This window comes from Harmonia axyridis, chromosome 2 (assembly GCF_914767665.1).
Source record: "Harmonia axyridis chromosome 2, icHarAxyr1.1, whole genome shotgun sequence".
NCBI classification, from domain to species: Eukaryota; Metazoa; Arthropoda; class Insecta; order Coleoptera; family Coccinellidae; genus Harmonia; species Harmonia axyridis.
The window spans coordinates 2,746,455-2,769,075 of record NC_059502.1 but is presented as its reverse complement, the minus strand read 5'-3'; the positions used below and the strand labels follow the sequence as shown (position 1 = coordinate 2,769,075).

The 22,621-nt window shown below is 36.5% G+C and overlaps 2 protein-coding genes across 3 annotated transcripts in view; one reads left to right on the top strand and one right to left on the bottom strand.

The window, feature by feature from the left end:
• The window catches only part of LOC123672174 (mitogen-activated protein kinase kinase kinase 13-B), a 60,973-nt gene extending 44,786 nt beyond the window's left edge, over positions 1-16,187 (bottom strand). The window contains exons 1-2 of one of the 2 annotated variants that reach the window (XM_045606173.1): positions 16,029-16,187; positions 15,392-15,705 (exon numbers count right to left, since the gene is read on the bottom strand). The gene's annotated coding sequence lies outside the window, so the exon portion shown is untranslated. Of the gene's footprint in view, positions 1-5,411; positions 5,671-15,391; positions 15,706-16,028 lie in introns of those variants that run through there. The other variant, XM_045606172.1, reaches the window with a different exon arrangement.
• On the top strand, positions 9,038-11,952 carry LOC123672175. Its single transcript, XM_045606175.1, has 2 exons — positions 9,038-9,316; positions 11,168-11,952. Exons 1-2 carry the CDS (start codon positions 9,145-9,147, stop codon positions 11,842-11,844), a joined length of 849 nt encoding a protein of 282 aa, XP_045462131.1. The 5' UTR covers positions 9,038-9,144; the 3' UTR covers positions 11,845-11,952.
• Positions 16,188-22,621: the final 6,434 nt, after the last annotated feature.

The window sequence follows — 22,621 nt, the reverse complement described above, 5'->3', positions numbered from 1 at the left end:
CCTTGGGGACCACTGAATTATTTCATTATTTGTTAGGTCGCTTCAAGCAAAAAAATTTCCATGAAATTATGTCTGATGTGGCGATTTTTGAGATACAGGGTGTTAAAGTACAAAAAACCGTATTCATAAAATATTCTTGAACCGATTTGGTTGAAATTGGATACAGTTAATTGAAGTAATAAGGCGCTTATTTACCCCTAACTAGAGCTGAATGATTAGGTCCAGTAACGTCTCAGTGAGCATGCCACAGCGAAAAATATTGAGAAAGAAGGAACTCCACTGAATTTTTTTGTATTTAAGTTTCATTTTAATTTACAAGAAAAAAATAATGAACTTCACTTAAACTGATTCTAAAAATTTTCCATGGCCACAATGATATAAAAAACCAAAAGTATTTCAAATTACTGTTTCATGTTTCAACCAAAACCGGTTTAAGCATATTTATAATATTTGCAATTTTTGAATTTCAACGCCCTGTATTTAAGATACGACATATACCCCTATTTTTCTGAATATTCGTACAATAGAGGTCGAACATTTCATTTCCGTAAAATATGTTTTGTACAGGTAAAGCGGTAAAGTCAGAAATTCATTATATTCCTTTCCATTTCAGAACACAATTTATTCACTCTCTAGTTATCGGTCAATAATATTGGCATACTCTTATTATCTTTCCTTATCTGTCACCTTTACCTAAATTATTAGGTAATGAGAATCGATTTGTAGCATTGAAATCGTTTTTGGGTTTGTTTAATCCATTTTGTTCCCAGAATAACAACTTTGACATTTTTAATATTTGACCAACTTCTACATTAGTGATTGTAAATACTCAATATTAATTATCTGACCTATTGTAGCTCATCCACCACAAATTCAAATTTCAATTGAATAATAAGAAAATGTGATTTTCACTAAAAATTCTAAAGACAAGGTAATTTTCTGAATTCCTCAACATGTTTTTCGATTTTATTGGTCATTTCTGTTTTCATAGGGTTCGATTTCTCTGACCCTATGACCCCATCTTCAGGAACATTGAATCGCAATGTAGTAATTTTGTTAGTAAAGGATTTTCCAAAAAAAAGGTTTTATTTTGAATAGGCCGTTAACTGGGCAACTGTCACTTTTGATGCTGTCATCTTTTGACATTTGACAAGTAAAACTTCGCCATCATCACAATTGACAACCGAGATCTTGAGATTTAACACCTTTATATTTTTTTCTTTGGGACCCCTTGAAAGATGAGGTCTATTTCAATCTCGATTTCAATGCTCCACAAATGATTCAAGACGTTGAAGATAATAAAGGGTGTTTTTTTTAGAGCTATAGAACTTTCAATTGCAATAAAACAACGATGGATTATTCGATTGACATGTATTTTATTTATCCGCTAGATAATCTTGTGGCTTATCCGCATAGACCAATGACTTTACATAGCCCCGCAGAAAGTAGTCTAGCGGTGTTAAATCACAAGATCTTGGAGGCCAATTCACAGGTCCAACACGTGAAATTAGGCGGTCACCAAACGTGTCTTTCAATAAATCAATTGTGGCACGAGCTATGTGACATGTTGCGCCGTCTTGTTGTAACCACAGCTCCTGGACATCATGGTTGTGCAATTCAGGAATGAAAAAGTTAGTAACCATGGCTTTATACCGATCACCATTGACTGTAACGTTCTGGCCATCATCGTTTTTGAAGAAGTACGGATCAATGATTCCACCAGCCCATAAAGCGCACCAAACAGTCAGTTTTTCTGGATGTAAAGTTGTTTCGACATACACTTGAGAATTAACTTCACTCCGAATGCGGCAGTTTTGTTTGTTGACGTAGCCATTCAACCAGAAGTGCGTTTCATCGCTAAACAAAATAAAATAGACGTAGTGCGCGATACGTATTCCGCACAGAACCATTATTTTCGAAATAAAATTGCACTATTTGCAAGCGTTGTTCAGGCGTGAGTCTATTCATGATGAATTGCCAAACCAAACTGAGAATAAATCACTTAACACCTGTTAAATCGGTCGCCATCTTGAACAGAAATGACAACTTAAAGTTATTTACCTCGAAAAAAAACACCCGTTATAAAAATAAAACCTCTTATTTAATTCTTCACATATGCAAACACAAATTTCAAAATATCAGTGTTCCATTCTAGGTTCCATTTTCTTCTAATATCGAATGGCATCTAACAGATTGACTGAAGATTGAATTCTTCCAGGTTGATATAAAATTACCATTGATGAAACGTTTCACTATTTGTGGTTTTATGGTTAGTAAAACTTTTACGAGATATTGAGAAGATAGTTATCTCCACGCAAGATTAAAAATACATAAATATTCTTCTGTGTTGTGTTTCCTTTTCCTATATCAAATAGGAATTTCTATGCAAGTTAGCACTGAATTCGAACCCATTCAGAAAAAGTCTAAGTCGGAAAAATACCGCTTGCAACAAACACCGTTGCAATCTACCCGTATTACAATTCCAGTTTTCCTTGAATCTTTCAAGCCAATAAAATGAATTATAGGTTGCCAGATCGAGCCGAGTATACGATAAGGATTTGCAAAAATCTTCGGATACATAATGCACAAATAATGTATTTATCTAGTTTGCTGTGATCATAACCCTTGACGTAATACAAACTTTATTTATCGATTTCCCTGACATGCTGGGTTCGAGCTCTGTTCTAGTTTTTTTTCTTGGAACGCTGGAGACTCGGCTCCAGACTGCTGTCGAGACAAAGCTTTGATAGAGTACTACGATTTCAAGTTGGAATACTAAATCCTTCTGTGATAGTTCGACTTTTTGATTCTGTTGTTTACTGACACAGAAATCTAGACACCTAATGTCTTTGTTTGATTGGGGTTAAGTAATTTCTTGGTCCAGTGGCATATAAAAGGAGTTACCATTCCAATTATTCCATTCTTTTTTTCTTGTATAGGGTGTTTTTTTTTCGAGGTATATAACTTTATGTTGGCATTACTGTTCAAGATGGCGACCGATTTAACAGCTGTCAAGTGATTTATTTTCAGTTTAGTTTGGCAATTCATCATGAATAGACTCACGCCTGAACAACGCTTGCAAATAGTGCAATTTTATTTCGAGAATAATGGTTCTGTGCGGAATACGTATCGCGCACTACGTCCATTTTATTTTGTTTAGCGATGAAGCGCACTTCTGGTTGAATGGCTACGTCAACAAACAAAACTGCCGCATTTGGAGTGAAGCTAATCCTCAAGTGTATGTCGAAACACCGTTACATCCAGAAAAACTGACTGTTTGGTGCGCTTTATGGACTGGTGGAGTCATTGGTCCGTACTTCTTCAAAAACGATTATGGCCAGAACGTTACAGTCAATGGTGATCGGTATAGACTATAGAGCCATGATTACTAACTTTTTCCTTCCTGAATTGAACAACTACGATGTCCAGGAGCGGTGGTTCCAAAAAGACGGCGCAACATGTCACACAGCTCGTGCCACAATCGATTTATTGAAAGACACGTTTGGTGACCGCCTAATTTCACGTTTTGGACCTGTGAATTGGCCTCCAAGATCTTGTGATTTAACACCGCTAGACTACTTTCTGTGGGGCTATGTAAAGTCATTGGTCTATGCGGATAAGCCACAAACCCTTGACCATTTGGAAGACAACATTCGCCGTGTTATCGCCGATATACGGCCACAAATGTTGAAAAAGTCATCGAAAATTGGACGTCCAGATTGGACTACATCCGAGCCAGCCGTGGCGGTCATATGCCAGAAATCATATTTAAAATGTAATGCCACAAGATTATCTTGCGGATAAATAAAATTCATGTCAATCGAAAAATCCATCGTTGTTTTAAAGTTCTATAGCTCTTTAAAAAATTTCCTTTATAAAGGTTTTTCTCGTTTTTCTCATCTCGTAAGAGGAGGTGCAAGAGATATATTCGTGGAGGTTCAAATTCATTGCAAAAAGACACAGCAATCTTCAATAAGAAGATGGATTTCATACAAATTAGATTAATTTGAATGCATAGTGTTCCTATATATTTTACAACATTCATCATTTGTATATGCTTTTTCTCTTCCTGTAGAGAATTGTTTCAAAAAAAATGATAAATGACATTTTGTTGAAAGTATCACTAGTATTTAATTTTATTAATACATATTCGAAGAAGCGCGCAAAAATTCTTGGCCTTACGCCAGTGCATTTCTAATTCATTCGTTCGAGTCTTTTATCATTTATTTGATGATTTCTTATTTTTCAAAAATGGTTAACTTGTAGATATTCTGTAGTATCAAACCAAAGGATTGAAACTTTCGTAAGCATGACTATAAAATAGTCTTATTCCACAGGAACTGCGATTTCTTTGTATTTCTTTGTATAGACGTTAGATACGCAAAGAATTCACTTTGCCTTATTAACTTATGATCTCCAAGTGTGCAACGTGTAAACCCATTGATGCAATTATAGACTAACTTTCCCTAACAGCAATCAAGATATAATCAAATCCAATTTGTTTAACAATCTCCAATATGTCACCCTTTATTTATTTCCTTATATTTTGTTGTTATATTTTTGGAATGTTTGCAATCCATAAAATTGTTTATTATGCACATCAAAACAAGTCGATACAAGTTTTATCTGTTCTTTTCAAATAGGAATATTGTTCCATTATCACAATAACGCTGAAAGACGTTGAATTAGCTTTTTGATCGTTGATTTTTTTTAATTGCCACAATCCTAGACTCAACATAAACACTATCAGATAGCTGCATTTGAACAAGATAAGAGGTAACCTGTTCTTTAAATTGCTCTTCAGGGCGGTATGTTTTGATTCTTTATGTGTTTATTATTGCAAATAAAGGTGACCCTAAATCTTCTACCCATTTAAGTGTTTCTGTGTGTTTTCGAGTGAAGGTCAAACCCCAATAATCTTTTCTTCTGTTTACGTAATGAAGGTAAAGGAAAGATGCTGAAAATTATGCTTTCTAGACATGGGAATCCCAATCTTATTATTTGTTTGTTTATCTACTCTTTGTGTATTGTTTTCACAATAAGGGATACTCTTGAGTCTTGAGTTGTATAAATATTATTATTCCAAGTCACAATAACTTTGATTTCACGACTTGCAGCTGTGAATTTCTCCTTTTGAAGGGATTTTTCAATGTTTCCAGCGTATAATCTTGAATTGATTTATCGTTGTTATGACAAATTTCTGACCGAACGGCATCAGAAGCATAGGTGTTCAACAAACCATCCGTTACATGAATCTTTGCATAAGGTCAACCCACAATCTTCGACAGACCTTCATCGGTGCCGAAGAGCCATAAAAGGAATAGTCATTGATCGTTGCAACCGTTGAAATAGGCCAACGACCATCGTACGTACAACTCAGTTGTAGTAACAGAATTTCTTCTTCTACCCACCTGAACGAGGTACAGGAAACGTGGATTAGAACGCCGTGTTATTAATCCCAACAAAAGAAACAGGTTCACCAACACAACGAAATAGCACAAGCACTGGTTTTCCGCACATTTTCCACACTAGCACATCAGCATAGTTTGGCGTTTTTCGAGCGTACGATATCGGGAAATCTAGTCAACGAAACCCCGTTTGTTGAAACTGACAGAAGGAGCGATAGTTCTCTGTGGCTCGCTGGTCTGGGTCCCGTTCAATACTGTCGGTTGGTTATCCCAATCCCACACACCCACGAAGTTTCTCTCTTGCACGGTCTCTCTCTCTTCGGCTTTTCGCGTTTTAGAAAGAGATGGGTTGATGACCGGGAGGCGTTGGAAGAGAGAGATGGTGGTCCAAGAGATGTGCATGCATCGTTGAAGCAGGTACTTGATATAGAAACCCATAACCATGTGAACAATGGGTCTTGATGGCACCTTGTCCTTGTCCGTGGAAGAACAGGTATATGAGGATTCAAATTTGACGGTGCTGTGTATTTTTTAGAATGAGAAAAATAGGGAAGGTTCTCGCGTGAAGTCAGGTCGAAACCACCTGACTCGTTCTTCATTCATGTGCCGATGGAGGGCGCGAAACTTTACTTAGGTATATGTAAAGGGTGTTTTTTTTTAGAGCTATAGAACTTTAAATTGCAATAAAACAACGATGGATTATTCGATTGACATGAATTTTATTTAACCGTAAGATAATCTTGTGGCATTACATTTTGAATATGATTTCTGGCATTTGACCGCCACGGCTGGCTCGGGTGTAGTCCAATCTGGACGTCCAATTTTCGATGACTTTTTCCAACATTTGTGGCCGTATATCGGCAATAACACGGCGAATGTTGTCTTCCAAATGGTCAAGGGTTTGTGGCTTATCCGCATAGACCGATGACTTTACATAGCCCCACAGAAATTAGTCTAGCGGTGTGAAATCACAAAATCTTGGAGGCCAATTCACAGGTCCAAAACGTGAAATTAGGCGGTCACCATTCATGTCTTTCAATAAATCGATTGTGGCACGAGCTGTGTGACATATTGCGCCGTCTTGTTGTAACCACATCTCCTGGACATCATAATTGTTCAATTCAGGAATGAAAAAGTTAGTAATCATGGCTGTATACCGATCACCATTGACTGTAACGTTCTGGCCATCATAGTTTTTGAAGAAGTACGGACCAATGACTCCACCAGTCCATAAAGCGCACCAAACAGTCAGTTTTTCTGGATGTAACAGTGTTTCGACATACACTTGAGGATTAGCTTCACTCCAAATGACCGCCACGGCTGACTCGGATGTAGTCCAATCTGGACGTCCAATTTTCGATGACTTTTTCCAACATTTGTGGCCTTATATCGGCAATAACACGGCGAATGTTGTCTTCCAAATGGTCAAGGGTTTGTGGCTTATCCGCATAGACCAATGACTTTACATAGCCCCACAGAAAGTAGTCTAGCGGTGTTAAATCACAAGATCTTGGAGGCCAATTCACAGGTCCAAAACGTGAAATTAGGCGGTCACCAAACGTGTCTTTCAATTAATCGATTGTGGCACGAGCTGTGTGACATGTTGCGCCGTCTTGTTGGAACCATAGCTCCTGGACATCATGGTCGTTCAATTCAGGAATGAAAAAGTTAGTAATCATGGCTGTATACCGATCACCCTTGACTGTAACGTTCTGGCCATCATCGTTCTTGAAGAAGTACGGACCAATGATTCCACCAGCCCATAAAGCGCACCAAACAGTTTTTCTGGATGTAACGGTGTTTCGACATACACTTGAGGATAAGCTTCACACCAAATGCGGCAGTTTTGTTTGTTGACGTAGCCATTCAACCAGAAGTGCGCTTCATCGCTAAACAAAATAAAATGGACGTAGTGCGCGATACGTAATCCGCACAGAACCATTATTTTCGAAATAAAATTGCACTGTTTGCAAGCGTTGTTCAGGCGTGAGTCTATTCATGATGAATTGCCAAACCAAACAGATTAAATCACTTGACAGCTGTTAAATCGGTCGCCATCTCGAACAGTAATGCCAACTTAAAGTCATTCGCCAATTGCATTAATAAGACCACATATATATGTAGTCTCCAGGGGCTTCGATGGCTTTCTTTTCCATATTTTGCTTGAATTATCTATGGTTCTGACGTAGTCATCAGTACGCAAAATTCCAACTTGAATCTCTTGTCACTAAAATATTTTTTATTAGAGGTTTTATGTTTTCGATATTCCTCTTGAATTTTCTATGAATCTGTTTGAGCTATAAATAGAAAATTTGAAACAGAGCTTGAAATAGTTATTCTTTATAAACACGTAATGTCTCGACAAAATATTGGCTATTTATTGTTCAATTTTCTACTTGAATTCTCTAAGATTTCGATGATTTGTCCAGTTTAAAATTTTGAAAATGTTATTCCATAGATACACAAAGAATCATGGAAGTATTAGATAATTTTTTTCCGAAATATAGCATTGACGTGAAGTAAGGAGCTTTTGGGCATTTATTCATTCATGCATCCTTGGAGATTACATAAGTGAATAATCTACAAAAATTATGAATTTGGTTAATACCACATGTTTGGGTAGGTCATTCACGAAGAGTATGAAAAGCAAGGGTCCCAATATTGAGCCCTGCGGGACACCTAGCTCATTTATGTAGAGGACCAACATTCACCTTTTTTCACTGATAAAGAACAATTTGTTGTGTAACCAGTCCAAGGAAACATCTCGGAACCCAAGGCTGTAAAGGTTATTTAAGATACACTTGAATGTTATCTAAGGACTCATAAACGTATTTAAAAAAAGTCAAAAGCAGCCGCTCTCTGTGATATGAATCCATGCTGACCACTAGTTATTAGGTTGAACTCATTCTGATATTTTTTTATGCGATTTAGAACTATCTTCTCAATTACCTTCGAGAAAACACTGAGGATGAAGAGAAGTCTTGAGACATCCTCCACATCACTCCCTTATGAATTCAATATATCAGAAAAGCTGCCAAAGTAAATATAAAGGCATTTATTGAGTAAGGATTCTTTTAATTCTTCTGGCTAGAACTACCAAAAAGTTGTTTCTTTCGGCTTGAAGTACAAAAATGGTGTTTCTTGTTCGAAGGGCCCATAAAATGTTGGTTATCCTACTCGTTGGACTAAATAAATATTCATTGTGGATGAAGGAAAATAACTTGTTTAATTTTAGTTTGTCAAGCGAGAGAACAAATAATAGAGAGAGAATAATATTATGCGTGTACTCGATACATCAGGACATAGAATGGAGTATAGAGTTTAACCACAGAGAAAGTCTTCTTTTTCCTGTGTAAGCCTTAACAGAATATTGAATTCAACATCCTCACAATTACAATACAATTAGGTTATGTGTGTCCTCAGTGTTTCAGAAAACCGCTGTGTGATGACTTTAGGATCTGGGAGTGCTCAGGGATCAGATTCACAACTGCTCTTTCCGTTGGGTCATATTGCAACAGCAATTTAATTTCCGACCGCCCCTCGTAGATCGGCGAACCGGCAACGCCGCAAAGCGGTCGATGCGTTCCTGTCGACATCCTGGCCTGTGCCGCATAACCGCAACTGTGGAAGGAGAAACGCAGTAGGCTAGGGACGCTACGTCGCCAGTCAGGCAGTTGCGTTTGTTTATACGGCACGCTAGATTGCGACCGATTAAAATATATATAGAGTGGAGAGAATGATCGAGACCGAAAAATTCATCAAGTGTGTCAAGAACAACCCCACGATATGGAAAAAGACCGCCAAAAGGTATGGGGACAGATTGGCGAGGGAGAACTGCTGGAATCTGATCGGTCAGCAGGTTTACGACGCGTGGGAGTCGAAGACCGAAGAAGAGAGGCAGGAAGAAGGTGAGCAAGAGTCAGATTGATGCGGTTTTAAAGTAGGCGTAGGTCTCGCTATAACGTGCGTTAGAGATAGGTTAGGTTAGGTGCGGGTAGCGCGACTGAAAACCGGAAGCTTACGTTTTGGTGGGAAACACTACAATTTCATCGCATAATCGAACGTCACACGTCAGAATCCATTTTTGGAATCTTTGAAATATTGGATTTATATTCGTCCAGATATCAATCAAAACTTTGGAAATATCCAGGGCCTGCGTTAGGAAAATCAAGTTTGAATTATGAAAAGGCGGCCAGCAAACTGAGCCGAATTGCCGCCTCTCAAATAGAGGAACCTGAAACGGTCGCTTTACTGTTTCAGCCCTAATAGGGTTGAAAGAGTGAAGCGTTTCAGGTGCCTCTATTTGAGTGGCGGCAATTCGGCCTAGTTTGCTGGCCACTTCTTCATAATTCATTCTTGACTTTTAAACACAACATAAGGTTTGTCAACATACCCTGCAATAAAAATCTCCAAACCACCTTTACTGAGCCGCCTGTTTAGTAAATAACTAATAACAGCCCAACCCACATTGAAAGAGGGATAAAATCATTATTTATTCATTTCACAACGACGAAAAACGACATTAACTTCGCTTTCGAATTATATGGAAGCCGATGTTTACTCATTCGACATATGGAAAATGCTTACGATTTTGATTTGAAAACTATATACTGTTATATACAACATTAATTTTTAATATTTTATTAAGATCTCTTCGACACATTTTATAGAAGTTGGACTTTTTATGTTTACGATATCTATCTATCTGTATCTCAATCCAAGCTCTGAGCCTTGGTCCTACTAACGACATACGTTGATAATCGATACCAACCATCTCAGCATCATAGTTACCACAGTAGTTACTATGTTGATTAGTAGGATTCTGAATCCTACTAATGATCCTACGTTGATAATCGGTAACATCTCTTCCCTGCATCATAGTTACAACCATAATTACTATCTAACGTGAGATAGCAATAGTTACTAGAGGAAGGTAGGGGTACCGATTCTTCTTCTTCTTCAGCCCTTTTTCATCCAGTGTCAGACATAGGCCTTTTCCAGTTTTTTCCAGGCTTTTCTGTCTTTTGCTGTTCTCATCCATTGCTTGCCGGCTACATCGACTATGTCGTCTATCCATCTTTTTCTTGGTCTTCCTATGCTTCTTTTAGCCTCTCGAAGTCTCCAAAACTTCACATTTTGTCTCTCCACACTCTGCCTTGTAACATGTGCCACCCACTGCCACTTAAGTTTCGCTATTCTACTCATGATGTCAGTTACTCTGGTCATTTTTCGTATTTCGGTGTTCGGAATTCTGTCCCTCAAGCTTATACCCAGCATCAACCTTTCCATGGCCCTTTGAGTTACTCTCAGTTGTTCTGCCACTTTTTTCGTTATTTCCATAGTTTCTAGCCCAAATGTTGCCACTGGTAATATACAGCTGTCGTAGGTTTTGCGTTTTAAGTGTAGAGGAATATTTTTGTCCTTAAAGGTGAAACTAAGTTTGCCGAAGGCTGCCCATGCTAAGCGTATTCTTCTCCCCATTTCCAATATTTGATTTTCTTTTCCATTTTTAATCATATGCCCCAAATATACATATTGTTCCACCTTCTCTATGCTTATGTTATCTATAGTGATATCTTTCTGACTATGGCTCATTATCTTCATCTTTCATCATCTTTAGTCCTATTTCTTTTGACTTTTCATACCGATTAGCACGTCGTTAGTATCCAGGCTCTGAACCTGAATCCTACTGTGGTGGTAACTAGGATTGTTGAACTAATATATACAGCTAATAACTTATACAACATTTTCTATTTCAGTGATAAACATGAAAAACAAATGGAGACACATGAGGGACAGCTTCAACAAGTACATGAACCAAGCTGAAGGCCGTTTCTCTGGAGTGAAAAAGAGGAAATACATTTATGCAGACAACCTTACTTTCCTCCTTAACAGAGGCAAGAGATCAACTTTCAAAAACCACGACACCAGAGAAAAAGACGACAAATCATCATGGGGTAACGAAGAAAACAACACTAACGAAGAAGTATCGTCAAGAAACCGCCATCAATCACAGACAACTTCCAGAAAACTCCTCAACTCAGTTACTAACAGTATCCAAATGAACAAACAGCAAACTTCGAAAACCCCAACGCCAATGCAAGATGATCCAGATAGATGCTACCTTCTATCTCTTCTTCCGGAGTTCAAGAGGTTAACCGACGACCAGAAGCTGGACTTCCGGTTCCACACTCTGCAGTTCTTCCGGGTTGTAAGAAGTAAGACAATCAGACGAGCGGAGTGTAGTAATGGTTGGAACCAGGAGATTGAAAGCAACCCTTTGGAGGGTGCTGCGTCGTCTTACCAGTCTCCAGAAGGGTCACGTGATGGATCTTGTCTTAACTCCCCGGAATCGGCAAATTCTGAACAGTCAGCTACCTCGTTTCTCAGGGATTCTCCTACGCCTTTGGATTCAGTGAAGACGGAACTGATCTAGCTTATCACTGTGTGGAGATATGAAGACTATTGTATATATTGAGATTCGAATGTTTTTGATATTAAAGTTGATAAGGAAATGTGAATTGTTTTCTCGTATCTTTCTTTCCTTCCTTGTTTTCATTTCATAACAACATAATCAAAGCAAAACAATACCAGTAAAAGGCAAATTGTAGGGTATATAATTGCCCTATAATTATATGTCTTAATTTAATTTGATATGTAAAGGGTGTTTTTTTAGAGCTATAGAACTTTAAATTGCAATAAAACAACGATGGATTATTCGATCGACATGAATTTTATTTATCCGCAAGATAATCTTGTGGCATAACATTTTAAATATGATTTCTGGCATATGACCGCCACGGCTGGCTCGGATGTAGTCCAATCTGTAAGTCCAATTTTCGATTACTTTTTCCAACATTTGTGGCCGTATATCGGCAATAACACGGCGATTGTTGTCTTTCAAATGGTCAAGGGTTTGTGGCTTATCCGCATAGACAAATGACTTTACATAGCCCCACAGAAAGTAGTCTAGCGGTGTTAAATCACAAGATCTTGGAGGCCAATTCACAGGTCCAAAACGTGAAATTAGGCGGTCATCAAACGTGTCTTTCAATAAATCGATTTTGGCACGAGCTGTGTGACATGTTGCACCGTCTTGCTGGAACCACAGCTCCTGGACATCATGGTTGTTCAATTCAGGAATGAAAAAGTTAGTAATCATGGCTATACACCGATCACCAATGACTGTAACATTCTGGCCATCATCGTTTTTGAAGAAGTACGGACCAATGATTCCACCAGCCCATAAAGCGCACCAAACAGTCAGTTTTTCTGGATGTAACGGTGTTCCGACATACACTTGAGGATTAGCTTCACTCCAAATGCGGCAGTTTTGTTTGTTGACGTAGCCATTCAACCAGAAGTGCGCTTCATCGCTAAACAAAATAAAATGAACGTAGTGCGCGATACGTATTCCGCACAGAACCATTATTTTCGAAATGAAATTGAACTATTTGCAAGCGTTGTTTAGGCGTGAGTCTATTCATGATGAATTACCAAACCAAACTGAGAATAAATCACTTGACAGCTGTTAAATCGGACGCCATATTGAACAGTAATGCCAACTTAAAGTTATATACCTCGAAAAAAAAACACCTGTTACCATGATTTTTGCATTCGTTGTTTCCTACAAGGAATTTTGACAGCCGATGATTTTTTCATTTCAATTTATAAATGAACACATTGCAAAATGTTTCCTATATGAAATTTTTATGAGGTGTAATTTCTTTTTAAATAAGTTCCCAAAGATTTATACACAAGTTTGCATTACTCCAACTTCAATATAACTCAGAACGAAAACAAAAAATTCCAAGTGTTTTGATTTTTTTTCTAAATAAAAGCCGAAGCTTGACCATTTGCAATTATAGACCAAAAGCAATGACGAATTATAATTGCGAAACTGATATCCAACTTGGTATAAACCAGAACAATAAACCGAGTGAAGTATCATTGTTTTCCACATCACAATAGCACGAAAATCAAAAATTTAATAAAAGTGTACCAATACACAATTCTAAAGTTACAAAATCCCATTGAAGACCATTTCAGGCTAAATAGGCGAAAAAATAACTTTCACGTTTTACAAAATGAATTTGCGAAAGAACAGTGATTAACGATACAAATAGATTCTGTTTGAGTAGCTTTTAATATAGTGAAAACACGTGTGTCATATAGCTTCACCTGTGGAACGCGTTCTTGGGATGACTAATCGTTTAAACTATTCGATAACGTTGAATAATTTCTAGTCTGACAAGTATTTGGTATCGGAACACCCAACGGTCATTTCTGGATTCTTTCGGATGCAACATTATCTAATCACGTGATACTAATCACAATCGATGTTACTTACAAGGTGTCCCAACAAACTCTGATATCTGTCGATATCTATTAGACAAAGATGATTGATTTCTTGATTCGTTTATGGCAAATTACTGTTTCAAGAAAACGACTGTCTGAAAAATTATTGTTTCTAATATTTCACTATACAGGGTGATTCACCGCGATAGCCTTTTAGACGTTTATAGAAAACTAATCATGAATTTGTGTTGAAAATTTGCATGTTGGGGTTTGAGACAATGATCTTTCTCCCTGAAATATTTTCAGATCTTTACAACTTCCGGTTATAGCGGAAACAGACTACTACTTCCTTATTTCAAATAGCACACCCAGTATATTATTGCGTCATTAGATAGCTTTTTTTATGACAAAATCAGCAATATGCCATACCTTGGTTTAAAACTCAACGGTTCATGAGTTAATGGGATTCTTATAAAAAAAAATGGTGGCGATGGGGATATTTTTGAATATTTCTGCATGGAAAGTTTTTTCGAAAAAACCTTTTTTCGATTCTGCAAATACGTAGTATTGAAAGAGTGTTTGCAGTTTGGATCAAAAATGTACAGGGCGTTTATAAGAAGTTCATGGACGTGGACAACTGAAATTCATCAAAACTCAAGATTTTCAAATTAGAACCTATATTTTTCATTATTTCAGTCGATTCTACGTAAAAAAAGAATGAAGGTTACTTTAAAATGAATACTTCAAGAGTTATCGAGGAAGAATTTTGAATGAGGAAAAACCGCAATTTCTAACTGTGTGGATTAACAAGTATCTAATTATGGTCTCATGAAATAGTCATTATTGTCATATACCATTCGGCCATTGAATTTTCCAGTGAAAAAATTGAAAAAACTCAATGCAAAAGATATGCTCAGTGCAATTTCCTGAATACTACTGGTTTCGGGGGAGGATCGATTATGGTATGGGGTGGAATATCTTTGACTGCTCGCACAGACCTAGTGGTCGTTGATAATGGAGCTATGAATGCTGATAGGTATATAAGAAACATTCTTGAAGAGCATGTAGTGCCATTTACCCATACATTGGTGAAAATTTCATTTTTATGGACGATAATGCCAGACCCCATCGTGCACGCATCGTTTAGGAGTACCTTGAAGAGGTTGAAGTCTCTCGAATGGAATGGCCAGCAAGAAGTCCAGATCTCAATCCGATTGAGCAGGTTTGGGACAACCTCAATAGAAGGCTGAGCAGTTCAGACAATCATCCAGCTACTCTTAATGACTTAGGAATCCAACTCAGAGAAATCTGGGAAGGATTAGATCAGAACATTCTAAGATCACTCATTTTGAGTATGAACCGTCGTTGCCGAGCTGTAATTAACGAAAGGGGTGGAAATACCAAGTATTAAATCACTCATCAGCATTCCAGTATTTTGAAAATTGTTTATTTCTCTTCTTTCACATAAGATTCGGTGAAATCCTGAATGTTTCTTCCATTTAATGTGTCTTGTTTCGTTCAAAACCTTCCCGAGAGAACATAAAAAATAAGTTATAAAGTCAATGTAGAGTAAACTTTCATTAAAATTGAGATTTTCAGAATGTGCGTTAATTTTTTTGCGTAGTGTATTACTTAGCAACGTGTTTTGTCGATTTTTTTTCGAAAAAATTAGATATTATACTTACGTAAATCACTCGTTTTCGAAAACGGCAAATGAGACGCCTTATATGGGCGGGCAGTCTGTCCCTTTTCAATAACAGTCGTCCAAGAAGAAGAGACATCGTAAATATCGAAGTGACAAAGAGTTCCACCTTCCTTACGCTACCTATACCCAGAACGTGCACCTGTGTAAAAGCCTTCGGGCATGCTCTCCAAGTATGACTCATCGTGCAGGCCCTTTTCCCACGTTACCTGTTTCTTGAATGATGCGAATTGACCCGGTAGATATAATTTGAGGAAGTTATAATAGTGGACGTCGAGTCCTATCGATTTACACAGTCTAAAAATAAAACAGATTGCTTAAGTTCTAGGTACTTGTTTAGCATCAAATGGGGAGGTTTGTTCAAATTGATGTGTCTATTAAAAAAACACATGAATATGTATTGTTATGAATCTCTTCAATTTGAATTTTGAAAGTTTTCTAAAATAGATCCAAAAAAATATATTAATTTCTATTTAAAATAACTCTTTCTCTTAGGTGGGTTCACAGAAAATAATATAAAATTTATTCTTTCTTTTTTAAAACAAGCAACAAACTTCTCTACATAATAACTACCTAATCTATTACTTGACTATTAAAAAAAAACAAATTAAATCACTTACCTACAGAATGTCTTCTCCACTTAGTCTTGTTCAATAATTTTTTTTTTCAAACTAATACTCCTATTCTATACTACTTGAATTCCAATTCCATACTCTTTCGAAATTCAGCTCGAAATCCCTTGTCCAAATTTCAATTCCGAAACTACTTCGAATTCAACTCTAAATTCCTTTTCCAAATTCCAATTCCAAACTTTCAATTCTATCTAAATCCAATTCAACTTCTCTCAAAAAAATCTACAAACTTCTCCCAATTTCCTGCTTGACATTTCTCTTCAATTATTTTTCTAGCTATCGTGGATTTTCAATTTTCATTTCTCAATTCGATGATCGTCTATGTACTATTTATGCCACTGTCACTCAATTTTGAATTTTCTTTTTCTTACTTAACCACCTATCTTTTATAACAAACTTATCACCTACTATTTCTAAATTTAAATATATTGTATAAAACCAAATATTATCTATGAAACCATCTGCAATATTTGAATTATTTCTATTATACTTGAAATTTGGTGATTGAGAAATCCATAACAGTATATTCTTTCGAGATAGAACAAAACAAAGAATTATCAACTTCCAGGACCAGTCCTGAGTCGATTTGAAATACACCAAATTTTCCTAGAAAGATTGAAACCTAGAACTTTCCCTGAAGGATCAACGATTAGACTTTTGTTGAAGACTTTACAAGAACTCCATTCCGAACGCCAAATTTTCTTGTCACTTTCATTAGATTGAAGGAATGTATCAATCCATAAAGGTTTGCGTGACTGTAATCTGACAGTTCTAGTATCTGAGAGGTAAGATGCAATTGGAAATAAGTTCGGGTAGAAATGAAATTTTTCCCAAGATTTCTTGACTGAGACCTGTCTACGAATATGAGTCAGAAGTAACGGGTGTTTTTTTTCGAGGTATATAACTTTAAGTTGGAATTACTGTTCAAGATGGCGATCGATTTCACAGCTGTCAAATGATTTATTCTCAGTTTGGTTTGGCAATTCATCTTGAATAGACTCACGCCTGAACAACGCTTGCAAATAGTGCAATTTTATTTCGAAAATAATGGTTCTGTGCGGAATACGTATCGCGCACTACGTCCATTAGCGATGAAGCGCACTTCTGGTTCAATGGCTACGTCAACGAACATTTGGAGAGAAGCTAATCCTCAAGTGTATGTCGAAACACCGTTACATCCAGAAAAACTGATTGTTGGGTGCGCTTTATGGGCTGGTGTAATCATTGGTCCGTACTTCTTCAAAAACGATGATGGCCAGAACGTCAATGGTGATCGGTATAGAGCCATGATTACTAACTTGTTCATTCCTGAATTGAACAACCATGATGTCCAGGAGCTGTAGTTCCAACAAAACGGCGCAACATGTCACACAGCTTGTTCCACAATCGATTTATTGAAAGACACGTTTGGTAACCGCCTAATTTCACGTTTTGGACCTGTGAATTGGCCTCCAAGATCTTGTGATTTAACGCGCTAGACTACTTTCTGTGGGGCTATGTAAAGTCATTGGTCTATGCGGATAAGTCATAAACCCTTGATCATTTGGAAGACAACATTTGCCGTGTTATTGCCGATATACGGCCACAAATGTTGTAAACAATCATCGAAAATTGGACGTCCAGATTGGACTACATCCGAGCCAACCGTGGCGGTCATATGCCAGAAATCATATATAAAATGTTATGCCACATGATTATCTTGCGGATGAATAGAATTCATGTGAATCGAATAATCCATCGTTTTTTTATTGCAATTTAAAGTTCTATAGCTCTAAAAAAAACACCTTTTATATGAGATAGCTGGTAAGCAATGTAAAGGTGTAGATGTAATAGTTCTACTGATAATTCTCATCGAAACGTGAAGCTGTGCATCCATTGAACTATCAAGTGAACATGAGAAGCATGAAGAAATTATTTAGTGAGACACAATTTTTTTTCATTTGAAAGGTTGAATCACAGGACCTGAAAGGATAATTAACTCGAGAATTAACTAAACATTTTTCTTGAGATAACTTCATCACCAAATTTTGTTTTCAATAAATCAATTTTTAAAGTGATTCTCAACAGCAGCAGTAAAAAATTATTTTTTTTTTTGCATTTGGGCGCATTATCAAAACTTATCGCACGTGCAGAATACAATCGCTTTATATTCTAGCTGTGATCAAAATAACCATTATGAAACCCACTATCAAACTTCAGGGAGGGCCAATTTGTTTTCCATGAACCCAAAAATCCATCACTGGAAACGATAAACCAAGTTCCCATGCTAATCTAAGAAAATAACTCAACTTATAAATAAGATAGTAAAAATTTGCTTCAAGGTGGCGCTTTTTTAATCCGACAATCATTTATACTTAATTTATATATCGAAAACTACTTCTAAAAGCCGCCTTTCGGTAGAATTTGGTTTCAAAGAATTCTTGTGATAGGGATCAGACCACCAAGAATGGTATTAACAACTTACCTTTACGTGGATTGGTTTGAGAGTGTGCGAAGAAATTAATTCATTGAAATTGTACGCATTGGCGTAGTTCATGGGGATGTAGGGATACTAGACAGAATACGATCAAACAATATTGTGTTAAGTATCAAGAATCGTAAAAGTATTTTACCATTCCAAGACAATTATTGCCTGAGATATGCAGTTTTTAACATTTTTCATACTTATAGCGTTTTTTACGTTATCAAATCATATTATCTTCCTAGATTTTATTAAATTTATTTTCACCTAATTAGTGGAAACTTAAAATTCAAGTTCATATAAAAACGATTTTTCTGTACGTATTTATTTAATGTCTTCTTCTTTATCAGCCATTTCTTGTCCACTCCTAGATGTAGGCCTCTTTCAAACTTCTCCATGCTGTCCTATCTTGTGCCGTCTGTTCCTTGTTTTTTTTATGGGTATAGGTAATTTTGTAATATTCTGAAATTTTCGGTTCTCAATTCTGATGAAATTTTGATGAAATTCTTATTATCGAGACGTCTGCAAGTATTTGTTCGTCGGTAAGTTATCTTACACACTCAGTTGTGTTCGGTAGGTTAAGTCATTTAATGATGGGAAGATACACGCTTCAACAGCGTTCAAAAATTGTTAAATTGTTTCATCAAATTCAGTGTTCATTTATGAATACTGAAAGAAATTTAATGAGAATTCCTATGATTCTGTTAATCGACTCACTATCCGTCGTATTGTAGACAAATTTTAAAGTTATTACCAGTACCAAGTATTGAGCCGAATTATGTAGTTTATGAATTATTTTCATATTTCTGTCAGTATTTACAAATGAGCACTGATTTAACAGAACATTTTAACAATTTCTAAAAGCTGTTGAAGCGTGTATCTTCCCATAATTGAATGGCATAACCTATTGAACACAAATGACATAAGAAATGTCGAAAAATTATACACATTGTTGCCTTTATAACTATTGTAAATTGAATCATTGCAATTGACCATATTCACCGTCGCCATATTGTTTTGAGACAATACCAACTACCCAGTGTTCCCAACGAAGAAATATTGAGTTTACTAGAAAAATTCCACAATATAAAGTTTATATGTGAAGTTTATGTGTACCTCTTCTGGCTGCTACGCCAGATAGGCTTGTTTGGGACAATATTTCGCAAAAATTTCACCTTTTGGAAATAGAAACATTAGTGAAAGGTGGTTTTATGAACAAATTAAAAGCGGCCGAGTGTATAAATGAAGGCTTCGCTCCATTTTTGGAAGTGGTCAGTGGAAGAATAATCTCTATGGCTGATAGTATTTTTGATATTAGCGGTATTTTTCTAGTAAACTCAATATTTCTCCGTTGGGAACAATGGGTAGTTGGTATTGTCGCATAACAATATGGCGACGGTGAATATGGTCAATTGGAAAACCCTGTAGTTTTCTTTGACATGACATTTCATGAAGACGTCAGTAATAGCTATTTATAATACAAGTGCAGAAGGCATTGATATTCTTCCACGAGTTCAAAATTCAAAAACGAGCCACGAAGTGGCGAGTTTTTGAATGAACGAGTGGTAGAATGAGCCTTCTGTACGAGTATTATACATTATTTTCTCTAATTCATTACATTTTTATTGAAATTAATGAAATATTGCCATAAATACTCTATCATTTAGTGGTTTTTGCATTGAAAAATGTTGGTTGGCAGAACTGTTTTCTTTAAGGCAAATAGATGAATTGACAGATAAAGCCGTGGCGGAAAGTTCAGAGTACCAACATATAATAATAAAATATAACCATGAAAACTGTGCGTTTCTGATATATTCTCGCACGATTTTGTTCTACAAAATGTGGAAGAATGAACGGAATAACCACAGAATTAGAGAATAGTTATTTATAATACAAGTGCAGAAGGCATTGATATTCTTCCACGAGTTCAAAATTCAAAAACGAGCCACGAAGTGGCGAGTTTTGGAATGAACGAGTGGTAGAATGAGCCTTCTGTACGAGTATTATACATTATTTTCTCTAATTCATTGCATTTTCATTGAAATTAATGAAATATTTCTATAAATACAATTTAGTGATTTTTGTATTGAAAAATGTTGGTTGGCAGAACTGATTTCTTTAAGGCAAATTGATGAATTGACAGATAAAGCCGTAGCGGAAAGTTCAGAGAACCAACATAGAATAATAAAATATAACCATGAAAACTGTGCGTTTCTGCTATATTCTCGCACGATTTTGTTCTACAAGATGTGGAAGAATGAACGGAATAACCACAGAATTAGAGAAAATCACTTACGCCTTCGGCCTAGCAATAACCAAAAGCTATGGTCTTGGCAGTAGATAGAATTTTTAAAATTATTCGACTAGTACTGAATGAGAGCGTATTTTTTTGTGTTCCGACTGACCATATGAAAAAGATAAGTACACATCATCTGCTTCCTCCCAAGCTACGCCACTGACCGAGCCACATATTTGTCCTAAAATTTATAGGCTTATTGTTCAAAGAGACCGACTAGCACAAACAAGGTATCAGACCTCACACGTTATTTTATTGCCAACAAATCAGATCGTCAAAGGTAAAGGCAACCCGACAATATTGTCTTCTCAATATTGCCTTTTCGCATCGCTCTGGTAGTTTATCTAATTCTTAATTGGACAATAGGACCAGGCTTGCCAACCGTCCGGGTTTTACCAGGAACCAGGATATTACCGTTTTCTGTTATCTCCTGGATGTATGTTCAAAATGAACTCAGAAATAGACAGCTAATAAATCAATCAGAGGTGATGACCAGACCTTTCTTAGGGAAATGAAAAATGTTCTGGAAGTTTGATTTAACATACGTAGCTAAGCCGTGGGCTTGCAAAAAGGTACTTTTACCTCCGCTCATAGTTAAGCAACAAATCTCTTATAATATAACAATTTATTACTTACCTGTTCGTTTCTTTTTGTTCCTACGGTACCAACTGACTTTTGCTCAAAGGATGCTGCATTTGACCTCAAGATTGTTCGGATTTCTTTATGTTCTTTTGTAAATACTTCATTTGTGAAATAACAATTCTACTTCTTCAAATTTTTCAACTTGTTCAATTGAGATTAATGAGATTGTAGGAATTCATTTATACCGAAATTGACTAGACAGAAAAAAGTTATGAAATTCCCTAATATTCCTCTCTGAGTATAATGCAGGTAAGATTTTGGTGTGGACGACATTTATTTTCAACAAGACGGCGTGAGGTGCCACACAAACCAGGAAACAATTGCAATTTTGCAATAAAAGTTTCCGTGCTATTTCTCGAACAGGTGATCAAGATCTTGTGATTTAACACCTCTAGACTTTTTTTAAGGAGCCTCCTGGAAGGTAAGGTCCATACTTCATAATCAATTCAAACCTTAAAGATGGAATTAGTGTAGTTATCGAAAATATACAGCCGAAAATATTTCATTTTCATTCCGCTAAACAATATTCTGTTGTAATATTGACAGATGTTCAATCTTCGTATTTTTCCAAAGCAGCTATTTTCTTTCTGAACGATTTCGTACATTTTAGATCATTACGGAACCCCATCTATCTCTACCCTCTTGATTTGGGCAGCCCGAATTGGGCTGGGAAGTTGCAAAACAAACGAATAAGCTATTATTTGGCAAAGCAGCGCAGAATTCTATCGATCTTGAAACGAAAATGCGGAGCAAATTCCTGGAATTCCTGGGTTGAGGATGAAACCAGGAAGGGGAGACAGAAATGAGACTCGGGGTAACAGGAACGTACTAAGGGGCGCAACATCAATCGTTGAAAAACATGAAAATTCCACAAATTTAAATATTATGACTTATGACAATTATTTGTTCTTCAACCCATTGGTTTGTCAGATAATTTCACATTTACAACTAAACTTTTATTGAGAAAGTTTTTTTTCTCAATTTCTACACTCAATCGATCCAATAACGTTATGTTTACTATTCACTGTTTTTGGTTTCGCCTTTTTCTGGAGCATATTTTAATAGAGCAGAGTGTAAATAACTGAATGAAAATAAACAAGGTTATTTTAAAATCAAATGTTGCCTTCCAATTCTTTATAAAAATTTTCAATCCGGTCCATTATGACCTCAACCCCAAATATT

Bases quoted from the DNA above. Each gene is read 5' to 3' on its own strand.
- LOC123672175 (XM_045606175.1), top strand. From the start codon at position 9,145: ATGATCGAGACCGAAAAATTCATCAAGTGTGTCAAGAACAACCCCACG. The intron at 9,317-11,167 runs GTGAGCAAGAGT...TTTCTATTTCAG, and splicing joins AGAAGAGAGGCAGGAAGAAG to TGATAAACATGAAAAACAAA.